Here is a 12,087-nt window from a genome sequence, read left to right as displayed (position 1 = left end):
TTTACAGCAAAGCAAACCCTAATGGAGTGCTGGTGTGTATGAAATAAATTGATTGCCTGCTTTCTATCCACCCACCCATCACAATTGAATCAGTGGTATAAACAAGTTACTCATTTTTCAAAAGTCAAACATACAGTGTTAAAGAGATTATCTAATATACAGTAAGGTATTAAAAGAAAAAAAAATTGAAAGAAAAGGCAAACAACAGAACAATCTCAATTTCCATTTAGGCTGGATTTACACCAATGTAGTTTAGATCATCATTTGCTTCTTGTCCCGGAGATTGAATTTATCTCCCACTGCTTTTGTTTCTGTTCAGTTCCCAAGCTGCATGCTGTTCTGTTTCTTTTTTTTCAATAATTTCCTTTACAATAATACTTTAGAGGCATACCAGCTAAAATGAGGAAAAGAAGAGAGAGTACAAAACTCATAATTGAAGCATATTTTTCCTCTCACTTCTGAGATTTTCATGCTGTTTGTATTGCCACAAATGTAACTCAGCCTAATTTTGATAACAATGATGTCTGTTTAACCAGAGAGTGGGGGATTCTCCCTTGAAACAAAATTTCAGTAGCATTTTCACCTGTTACTCCTCCTTCTCTGTGCTCAGAAAATCTGTGACACTTTAATTGCTAACAAGTGGAGGACAATTGAAATGGTTTTTATTGAGAATGATCTTTACTTACTTGCTGCATACATTAAATGATGTTGTCTTCAGTGCTCTTATTTGAAGTCAATCATAGTTCAAAGGAGTAAAAACTAATTTCAGGTATTATACAGTGATTCAGACATAGGAAACTCTTGCGTGAATGAGGAATTGAGACAGTCTTATAATTATTTTTTTTCAGCACACTATTTTACAGAGAAGTTTATAATTAATTGCATGGGTTTTTTTAAACTGTTTCTAATTAGATGTTTACCCAACTACTGTGAACATGGAGGAAAATGCACTCAGTCCTGGGCCACGTTTTACTGTGATTGTAATGGTACAGACTACATGGGAGCTACTTGTCATAACTGTAAGTAACCCCACTGTATTCTACTACAGCTGGTATGTCAAAGTGTACAAACTAGAGAGGAGCTTTGTGAGAGGTCATATTGTATTAAAGGATGTAGCATGTCCTGAAATGATTTGAACAGGTCAAGAATTAAGCTGGGAATGCCACAGGAACCCCTTTGCAAATATGCATGTTTTTTGACAAGTATTTCAGAGAAAACAAAACCAGATTAACTAATTTTCCACTTTTTTTTTTTTCTTTCTCACATTATACATTGATTTGAAGCATCTGAAATTCATTTATGTTGCATATACATTGTAGATACTTTTGTTATTAGACATTTAGTTGAATTTAGCTGGGCTGAGCTGGGTGATTTAATTGGGCCTGTATGTCAATTTTGACACTATGGGATTCAGAGATTTTTAGATCATCTGAAAGTTCATGTTGCAAGAATGCAGTTTTCAACAGTTCACATTTTTTTTTATTTGGCTGAACTATTATTTGGGCTGCTGTTATTAGCAAGGATACATTATCTGAAACAGTTGCAGTACATGAAGTATTCAGCTACTGACATCCACAGCAAAAGGAATATTAAGGTGTTTTAAAGGTGATGGGTTTTATGTTTGTTTGTTTGTTTGTTTTTAAAGTATCAAACAGCAGAGGCACAGCATGCTGGGAATTCTAATAAAAATAGAGAGAGAAAAGGGAAACCAAAATAAAGCTTGTTCATACAGCTGACTAAAAGGGAATCAGTTGGAAAATGAAGGTAAACTTCCTGTTCTATCACAAGAAATAAATATTTTAAAAGAGTGAGTAAGAATAACAATTCCAGGAATACAAAAACAACCACTCCAGGTGTTTGATGAGCACTTGAACCACAGATAGGATGAGACTGGTGAGAAATGCATTTTTTTTCCCCATTAAGATAAAAAACAGAAGAGAAGAAAAGGTACTTAGTGGTTTGAAGCTGAGAATATTGGCAGCTGTACTGTAATTCTGGAAACTTCAATGGTCTACTAATTAACGGTGAAATCATTTGTGGTATGGAGTCTACAGCTGCTGGAAGAGAGGTCTATTCATAGCTTCATCACCTGAACTCTATATTATAAGGACAAAGAAAGCTCAGGATTTGATGCCGAAATCATGCCAAGCCATATGAAGGATGGGAAGAAAAATGTTGAGTTTATAGTTCTGAAAAGAGGGTTTACATTTTTGTCCAATGTTTTTGTTGTTCCAAAAGGCATCACCCCTCTTCAAAACCTCCAAACCCAGCCCAGAATATATGCAGTGACTGAGGCTGTAGCAGAGTATTTATACCAAGCGACGGCCGGTACAAAACTAGGTGGACAAATCATTTGAATGGAAGGGAGAAGCTCCGTGGGGAAGGAAGGGGCCTGTTGCTATTGACAATCAAAGGTGATTAGGGATGCTAACCTCTAGGCTACATCTGCACCATCATATTAGCTCAGGCCCTGAGGCTCACAATGTCTGTGCCAGCTCAGTGTGGCTTGTGTCTGACACCAGCTCATTACTGCAGAGGGCTGGTTCGTGACTAGTTTTAGCCACAGACATTTGCATGGAGCTAGTGAAGCCTCCTGCTTCTGTGAACTCATGTCTGCCCTCTCAAAGGCACATATGTAGCTGCACTTAATTAAGGTTCACTGATGTAAATACGACTGTGAAAAGTTTCTCAGGAAGATCTTGTGTTAAGACTTTCCAGTAGATCAAGCTGTGCACACGTGATGTACAGCTGTTCAGCTGCTCAGCTTATTTACAGCCATATTATCAACAGCTAATTTGATTCCAGCTAGACTATAGTGCTAGCTGTCCTGCAAACCAAGCAATGCTCATAAACAGCCACATGAGTCTGGAAAATTCATGTGCTTAAAATGTGCCATGATATCATTTCAGAGTCAGTGGGCAAATGCAGACTGTTGATAAGAAATCTGCACAACAAGAGACATTATCACTTTCAACTGACAGTGGTTGGTGTGCAGGAGTACCTTGTAGCAGGTGAATGAAAGCTGCAGATCTGATCACAGCATTACTCCAGAATATCCTCCATGTACAGTCAACTTCTCCAATCATGTAGTTCAGTGTAGTTGTATCCAAGTGAAACATCTAATTTCTTGAGTTTTGAAACATTATCTCAATAGTTTTTGATTTTTTACTAGAACACTGAGGCTGACAGGCCTGAAATTGAACTTGTACCACTTTGGAGAGGCTATTTCTTTTATTAAACTGCACTTCAGACCCAAGTCCATGCAGCAATTCTGGAAAGATTTAACTGGCAATCAGCTGCAAGTCACACAGTGTGAATAGTTTTGCTGCCAACTGGATTTCTTTTCTGTCTGAACTGCATCAGAGTGGGGCTGTTTTTTTTCTCATTTTGGTGTGGTGTTGGTAAGAGGTGGGGACCACTGGTTGAACAATGTAAAAGGACTCATCCCTTGCCATGCTTTCAGGAAGAACTTCATGACATGCATCTGCAAAACAGAATGAATCGATTTATGTTTTACCAGCTCAGACTGGGAGACCTCACCATTTTAAGAACTGAGATCTGAAGATACATTGTCCCTAACTTACTGTCCTCATTTGTAAAGTATCAAAACACATTTTGCGGTTGATACGTAGGAAACATTTGTTTTCTTTCAAATATTCCTGGCCACACTGGATCCCACAGTGAGGAACAGCTGAAGTTACAGACTACCCCAGCTCCAAAGAGTTTGCAGTTAAGTTTTTGAGGGATAAAAACGCACTGGTGTGGGTGATGGAGTACCCGAAACTCTACATCAGCATCATAGGTGGCAGTTTCAGTCCATGAGGTACAGAATTATTGCTGGGCTTTCTTGTAGGCAAAAAAGCATAAGGTAGAGTTTTAAAAGAAGAAGAAATTGAATGCTTTCAGGCCTGAAGGAGTGACATGAGAGAAAGCAGTAAAGTGCTTGTTTGAAAAATACAAGGCTATGACCAGAGGAGTTTGACATTTTTGACAGGGCAAATGCCAGTCATGACAAATAGATTGATTGGAAATATGGCATGAAAAGCAGAGATAAATAGTTTGTGATTTATGCAGCAGAGGGGAAGTAGACAGCTGCAATGCAGAACAGTAAGTTGACAGAAGACACAGCTGGGACAGTGTTTGCATGACCGCATCAGATACGTGGGACAAGATTGTGCCTGTCATGACTGAAAATAGGTATAGTTGAAATTCAAGATGTGTGGATGAAGCAAAAGTACAAGTCTCAAGATACGTATAAAGAACTAGCTGGATTTAGACATTACCTTAACATAATCTCCATAAAGGCAGTCATGAGCTTTGTTGTACCTTAGTTTCTCCAACTCCATTGGGAATAAGATCCATTTGCAGGTATATTAGGTGTGTGATCTGTATCGTTTACTGAAATGATATGGATTCTTTCATTTGAAAACACTGCTTACCTGCTACTCAGGTGATCTGTAGCTAAGACAGTGCTTTTAGGATGCAATCTTATTTCAAGTCTGTAAAATGCATGGTTTTGCTTTGTGGGTTACCTTTTAAATGTGTTTCACACAGCTTGTATATAAATAGGTTTGGAAGATTAGGTCAACTGAAGCCTTTTTAAGGGCAGATACTTTCCCTCTTTCTGCAGTGTCTTGAGCAGCCTACTGATCCATCAGGTACTGGAGTAGTCTGACATAATCCAGATAGGTAGGAGAAGATCCTTTATGTAATCACATATGTGAACCATAGCAAAACAGATAATAAAGTAATGTTTGTTTTCTGTTTTCCTCTTTTAGATTGAAACACTGATATTAGTACACAGCTTGGGAAAAAGGCCTGGGTGGGATTCAGCTCATCTATTTTTTTGCTCTCTGATACTGTGACATATCAACTATGATAGTGGTCTGCTCTTTCTATATATGTATCAGTAACAGAGTGTGAGCTGTTTTCAGAACTCAGTGAATCTCACTGTGAGATAAGGTCTCCATGTTAAGTTCATGGGCCACCTCTGTAACATGACAGTGTCTGTCATCTATAGAGGAAGGTTGTCTTAATATAGAGACATACAGTAGGCAGCTGAAGATAAATTGGAATTAGAGATGTATATCGAGAGGGAGAGAAACAGAGGGAGAGGAATTAGAGGTGTATATATATACAAAATATTTTTAATTGAAAGATCATAGTTTAAAACCTGCATAGTCATCTGTCTCATACTATCAGTTCTCCTTGTAATTTTCATTTGATAGTGAAAGTAGTAGATCAGTGTTAAATGATCATGAGATACAGAATGTTATAACTTTATTGCAAGGTAATGATTAGTAATCTCTTTCTATGACTTTTGTTATTCCCTTAAAAAGCCTCATCTTCCCCTTCTGTATTTCTGTTATTTTTATACGTGACAGTTTTCAGATGGCCTTTAGTCTTAGGTGTATTTTTTTATTATAAAGAGTGCGGAACATTGATATAGAAGATGATGAGAAATATAAAATAATGGTTTTATTCTTCATGTTCTAGGGATGTCAACATGACCCAAAGCTTTGCAAGGTGATAATTAACAGAATGTAATTTAATTCTGGATATTTACTTTGGTGTGTGATCTGTCTTGCACGTACAGGCACGTGTAAGGTTGGCCTAGGTAACTGCTAGAGGAAAGATCCATCCAATAATGGAAATGTCACATAGACGTTGATATGAAATAAACTTAACATAACTTCAGGCTTTGAAAATGTGGTTTTTAATATTAATATGCTTACCGCATATATAATTTTTAATCTGAAAAGCTTAATATAGCTTCAGCCAGAATGTTAGCAGTACTGGAGCTACATCTTAAAGAGGCAGTCACAGATATGGTAATTTTCCCATGTTCCAAGGCAGGGAGATGCATACACAGTTTGCTGGCTGGGCAAATGAGTTTCAGAGAGTTTTGGTTTGCAGATGACTAACGGTGAGTCTGGTCATGTAATCTGCATGTTCTGAGTAACCAGTTTTCCTGTCTGAAATGCTTGGAATAGGTTTTTCCATGTATATTTAAACATGTTGGTGCTCTTCAACTAAACAAAACACATTTAATATTCATATCAAGCCTTTAGTACTGTACTTGGTGTTCCTGCATATTTTTGTTCACACTATGCTTCTGGCATATGAATTTTCATTGTTTATTTTATAAGTTACTGTCTTATTAATGCTTTGCCTTCAGTTTGTGCATCTGTGAATTATACATCTGCATTTCTCAGTGGCGTTCATTTAAAAAAAAAATTGTTTTTTTTTTTTTTTTCCATTTTCCTGATGTTTCCTTATAAATAACAGAGAAAATATTCCACTTTGGGACTTCACTGCAGAACCAAGCATGCAGGGGTTATCTCAATCCCTTTTGAAGCCTGCCTGTGTCAGTTGTGGCCATCACCACAGGGACACCAGTATGTTCAGGAGCACAGCTGAAATACCATGCTTTGCACAGTGTCCTTCAAGTCTTTTATTCCTCCTTTAACTCCAACACTTCTCTTAGAATGGTGGGGGTCTCCCTGACCGCTTTCTTGCAGCAGCAGGACTTGCAGGTCAGCCTGCACTGGGGAGGGCCCATTGGGGTCCGACTGACACAGCCACCTTCAAACCTCAGTGGGGAAGTGACAGGGGAGGATGGGCTGACGTGGCCTTTTGTACCTTGACTGCAGAAAGCCTTAGCTTGAATTGTAGGAAATTGTCTAATCCCCAGGTGTAATGGAAAGATCTCTCCTGAACATCCATTTAGGTGACATTGTAGTAAAAGTAATTGTAAAGTTATCTATTGAAATAACACATTCTTTATCATAGGAGTAAATAAGTATTTTAAAAAAGGAAAATAAGCCATCTGTCATCCAGGCACACCACAGCAGAGACTGCATTAGTCTGTCAACAGCAGAGCTGTCAAAATCCAGTTTTTGAGAGTACAGATTTCGTTTTCTGGCATTTAACAAGACAGTGGTATTGTAAGGGTGAGAATGATGATCATTCCCAGAGTTCATTGCCTGTACTAATCCCTCTGTTGTTGGAATGAGAATTAAAAACCTCCCATTGCATGTTGCTTTATTTGTTATTTAGAAAAATCCTGGACTCATTACTCTGAGTCTGCAAGAACAAATCTGTCAGGCCTGAGGTACACAAGCAGAGGGTGAAACAGTCATCTCCAATCTGCTTCCAGGAGCAATGAGCATTTTGGTGACAACGCTTAATTCAGTCTGTGTCAGCATTTGTGTGTATCAAATTGTCCAAGGTCAGTACAGGGCTGGTTGCAGATCCTAGTAGAATCCCAGCTCTTGCTGGACTTTCCAGTCTAACCAGTACACAAGTTTTCACCTCAGAATACAATGATAATAATTATTATAGGGGTTATTTTTACTATTAGCATTTAAGGTGCAAAGAATTGAAAAGCAATGAAATAAATTCCAAATGATGTGGCACTAAGTATTCTGCCAACAATATTTACATAACTGTGGAATTCTTAGAGGTAGTAAAAGCAACACGCATCTTGATGCTATGTTTTAGCTGGGAAGAGAACAGTGTCAGCATCTCCAAATGAAGTGAAGAATTGAAGTTCTTTAGATCTCTTTAATATATTTTATTTATTATATGACCATAAAATGTTATTTACCTCTGAGAAATTGAAAATTATCAGCTACTTTTATTAGATTATGAGAATCCCATCTAGAAACAGCAATATTACAGGATTCATTTTGGTAATCATTCAAGTTCTGAATCTCCAGCTCAGAGTATTTGCAATGAAATGTATGTGATTAATTTCCAAAGTAATTGATACAGTAGGAAAGAAATATTGGAAATATTGGGAATTTTAAGGTTTGCTTTGAATTAATTTTATTTTTGGGGGGAAAGTTATCTTGGTGTCCAATAAATTTGAAGAGGACAGAGTGCTCTGATAAAAACAAACCCATCCTCCCTCCCCGCCCCCCCCAAAAAGAAAAAAACTTTTGATTTGGAGTTTATGCTCTTGGTTGTATCTATGCCAGTAACGTACTGCTGGGTGGAAGAAAGAGAGGTTTACCTTGTGTGGTCTTCCAGTAGTAGCACTATTTTAAATATGAGTAAGGGGTGCACTCCACTGCATGAATAACATGTTCATTCATCCATCAAAGAGAGGGGACTTTAAATATATTGCTCCCTGTGGATCATTTGCAGAATCTCCAGTCCTTTTTTTTTTGTTTTGTTTTGGTTTGGTTTTCCCCATTGAAATAGAACTGGAGGTGAAATATGAAATTAAAGTGGTCTGAGAGAGAGGAAAGGTTTTGTAAGTTAGGAATGTGGGGGCAAAGGAAACAGAGTTGTAAAGTACTCAGGAAAACTGAGGCCAGCTAAAGCCTTACCTGCCAGGGAGCAATGAAACAATAAGCGTGTGCTTAGTGAAGGCTGTCATGGAGACTGCAGGTGAACTAGTTCAGGCAAAAGTAAGACTGGAAGTCAAATGTCAATATAGTAACAGTCAGTGAAAAACTGAATAAAAAGACATTTTATTGGAAAACGTTGGAAGTTTGACCTGGCAAATGTTTGTGCTCAGCCATGTCCTGTTAAAGATTCCAGCTAAGGTAGGGATACAATCTCTTTTGGGTTAAGGACTGTAATTAAAATAGTTGGATTAACAGGTTCAAGATACTTCAGAGCAATGAACAGTGACAAAATTGCTCATATTTAAAACTTGTCACAGTGCAATCAAGGCTGAAGGTTCAATTGCAGAGCCAAGCTAAGAGGGACCCCAGCCCTGTTGGACCTGACTACAGGGTGCAGGGAGCTGCTGCATCTGCTCTGTCTGACCAGCTGTAAGGTTCTCAATGGAGGGATTAGAAAATTTAATTCTGTAGTTGATTTTACACAAAAGGTCAAAATAGATTATTATAATGACATTAAAATCTCTTACTGCCCTTCTGGCATTGAAGTCTGAATCATGGATCTACAGCTTGATATATTTATAGTTTTGCTAGGAAGTTTCTCTAGGGATGTAGTATGTGTGGCTCAAAAAAATACGCGGTATGTATGTTTCAGATCCATAATTTTAGTTTTTGAACTTTTGAATCCTTATATCCCAGGAGATACGAGAACATGTGGAATTGGGTGATGTTGATCTGACTGGGGATAAAGTGTTTGTTTTATAAATGCTCATCAAAGTTTGAAAAAACATTTCTGAAGCACCTGGGAAGATGAGAAGTGAGAACTAATGGAAAAGATCGCCATTATGATCAGTCAGTAAAGCTGTTTTCAAAATGAATGCTCTGATGGGTTGAGTTGTTGATCTGAAAAAGCTAGTGGAATTTGAGATACTTAAGACGGAAAGAGATACCTGAGGGAGAAATTCGGTATATGGTTTCACAGAGGTTTATAAGGGGTTGGGAGATAGAAATCTTGAACTCTGTCAGTATTGTGCCTGCCTGAACACCATCAGCACAGCTCATCCTAGCAGGTACGCAAACACACATACAGTACTTAAGGCAGCAGCTTTTGGTATGAAGAATGAGCTCTCAGGCTGCAACAGTTTCAATAGCGAGCTTTGGGACAATTTTAAATTTCTTCATGAAACACAGCAGCAGCTTTTAAAAAAATTCCTTAAAGATCACTGCAAAAATGTCAGCACAGGGGCCAGTGTTGCAGCTTATAAGTGATTCTGGGAGTAAAAAAAAAAAAAAAATATATATATATATATACACACACATTTATATATTTATAGGAAATATATTTCTATATTTATATTTATTTTTATATATTTTATATATATAAATATATAAAAATATACATGTATATAATTATATACTGTATCAGTTATATTTTAATATATAAATAAATATATATATATTAAAATATTATATATAGCATTTCTGATGCCCAGTTTCCTTCATTAAATCTGGACCTTGGAGTTAAATGTTTTCTTGCTTTGTCTTCTGTTACTAGCAATAGCCCATCAGCCAAACTGAGATGTCTTCTACACTTTGTTTTTTGCCTTTTGCTGTAGTTTAACCTAATGCAATTATCTGTGGTACCCGACTGTGAGATCCAAGCCATACTTGCAGGGGGTAACGTGGGTTCACGTGTGCTGCTGACATCTCTGTACGTCAAGCATTCACATAATGCAACTCTGTGAAGCAAAGAGCTTCCTCCTCGCTGCCTGTGGGGACTCGGTGGCAGGAACTGCAGTGCTATTGCTGCATGGCAGCTCAGCTTGTTCCCAAAAGGGCCTGAGGGAAAGCAGCAGGCGCTGAAAGTCATAAACTGTGATTTTCAGTGGTTCTGGCTCAGTGAAACAAAAGTTGCTGGAAACTGTCATTTTTTCTTCTATGACTGGTATAAGTCAAAATTAGTCCAAAAAAAGTATAGGAGGTTTAGAGAAGGAAAACTGATCTTGCTTTTTTGAGACAAACGACAACTTAGAGCTTTCATTTTTTAAATTAGATTTTCAAAAATTCTTTGATTAAACATCCTAATGAAAAAAACAAGCTTTGCGTGAGCAACCCATAAAGAACATAATTTATCTTGGTTAGGTCCCATTTTGCTCAACATCTTAAAATGTGAAAAAAAAGAAAACCAGAAACAAATTGGACTGAAAGTGTAAACGCTACTAAGATGCTTCACAGAAAGGAACAAGATCACTATTTTTTGTTTGTTTTTATTTAAAAATAATGCTTGAAAATTGTTTGACAGGTTCTACTCCTAATAAACCAATGAATATGTCTCCTTTATTAAAAAGGTGTAATTACTGCAAATGTTTGACATTAAAATGTACACATTTGTGTCAGTGGTTCCATGATTACACTTGGGCGTTGCTTTTTGAATGTGAGGCCCTATTACATGCATAAATGGTTGATGACTCTTTAATGACAACTACAATAATGGTTTTCTACTGTTCCCAAAACAACCACATCTCCATCTACATCAGAGAATCTGGGCACAAAATGGAACATAAATCTGAAGGCAGTTTTCAAACTAAGGGTCTTAACAGTCACACACAGCTGACTGTTTGCCTGGTTTTTACTTTTGTATGATATTTCTGATTGCACAAAGAGAAGAATGACTGCAAAGACATCTTGTCTTTCATTCAACCATAAAGACAGCTTCACGTTGTTGTCACTGGAGTAATGGGGCCTTTTTTCATCAAATGGAATTGCATAACTTTATTCTGAAATTGACTCAGCCTGTAAAAACACTGAGCAGAGCTTGGAATGGATGGTGCACTTGAAATGTCTGTGGGGGCATCTGCCAGTGACTGGAAAACAAATACCGTTTTTTCCTTGATACATTATACAGCATAAAATAGCAAAACAGTGAACTAAAAGCAATGACCCATCTAGACTAGAAGTACTCAGTACCAAATACTTAAGATACTGGCATGTGAAACTTTCAGCATGCAGCTACAAAATAAACTGTCCACCAAAACAGCTTGCCTCTAAGTCATGATGGTTGGAATGTGTTTTATGTGCTAGAGCTCAAGGTTTATAGCCTTTTCCCGCTTCTTCTGCTACTCCCTAGTATTTACAGCTGGAATTCTCATAGAACCAAAAGGAAAACATACCAGGATGGATTTTCTTCTGGCAGACATAACTGTAGTTTCACTGAAGCTTGTGCATCCTTCCAGATATATGCCAGTCGAGCACACCTAGCCTGACCTCTAGCTGTGTACAGCCTTTTTTTTTTTTCCAAGGTTGCAATGAGAAAGCAGCCTTCTGAAGGTGAGTTAAATCATCTCTGCATCTGCCCACATATTAGCTTAACATTTTTACTTCTTAATTTTAAAAAAGTATATCTGGCCTCTGGCCAAAATTACAGTCAAGAAAAAGCAAAACACTTCGGAAGAAATAGTTTATGCTGAAGAATTAGTTTCTAGCTATGCCAGTTCACTGGCAACATATTACTTTTATGTCTCTACCCTTTGCACCATCCTTTGTGTTCAAAAATACTCAGCAAACAATTCATGGGAAACAATTGGCATATTCCCTAATGAGGCAAGATAAAGTGGCCTGTAATGATGATGACAGCAAATTCACTAAGTGAACTGCAGTTTGAGAACTTTGCAAATTGATCAAACTATGATTCCTTTATTGCTTACTTAATTGACTGATACAGTCTCTCTTCTGA

At 37.5% G+C, this 12,087-nt stretch overlaps 1 protein-coding gene across 1 annotated transcript in view; it reads left to right on the top strand.

Annotated features, from left to right (window-relative positions):
* The window catches only part of CNTNAP5 (contactin associated protein family member 5), a 557,878-nt gene that overhangs the window by 450,056 nt on the left and 95,735 nt on the right, over positions 1 to 12,087 (top strand). Inside the window, exon 16 of the mRNA XM_082057253.1 lies at positions 913 to 1,019. Coding sequence (XP_081913379.1) covers positions 913 to 1,019 — 107 coding nt within the window. The remainder of the gene's footprint in view (positions 1 to 912; positions 1,020 to 12,087) is intronic.

The sequence above is a fragment of the Streptopelia decaocto genome (genome assembly GCF_964273445.1).
Source record: "Streptopelia decaocto genome assembly, chromosome: 6".
Classification (NCBI taxonomy): Eukaryota; Metazoa; Chordata; class Aves; order Columbiformes; family Columbidae; genus Streptopelia; species Streptopelia decaocto.
The sequence above is the reverse complement of the archived record's forward strand: the minus strand, read 5'-3'. Positions and strand labels throughout refer to the sequence as shown.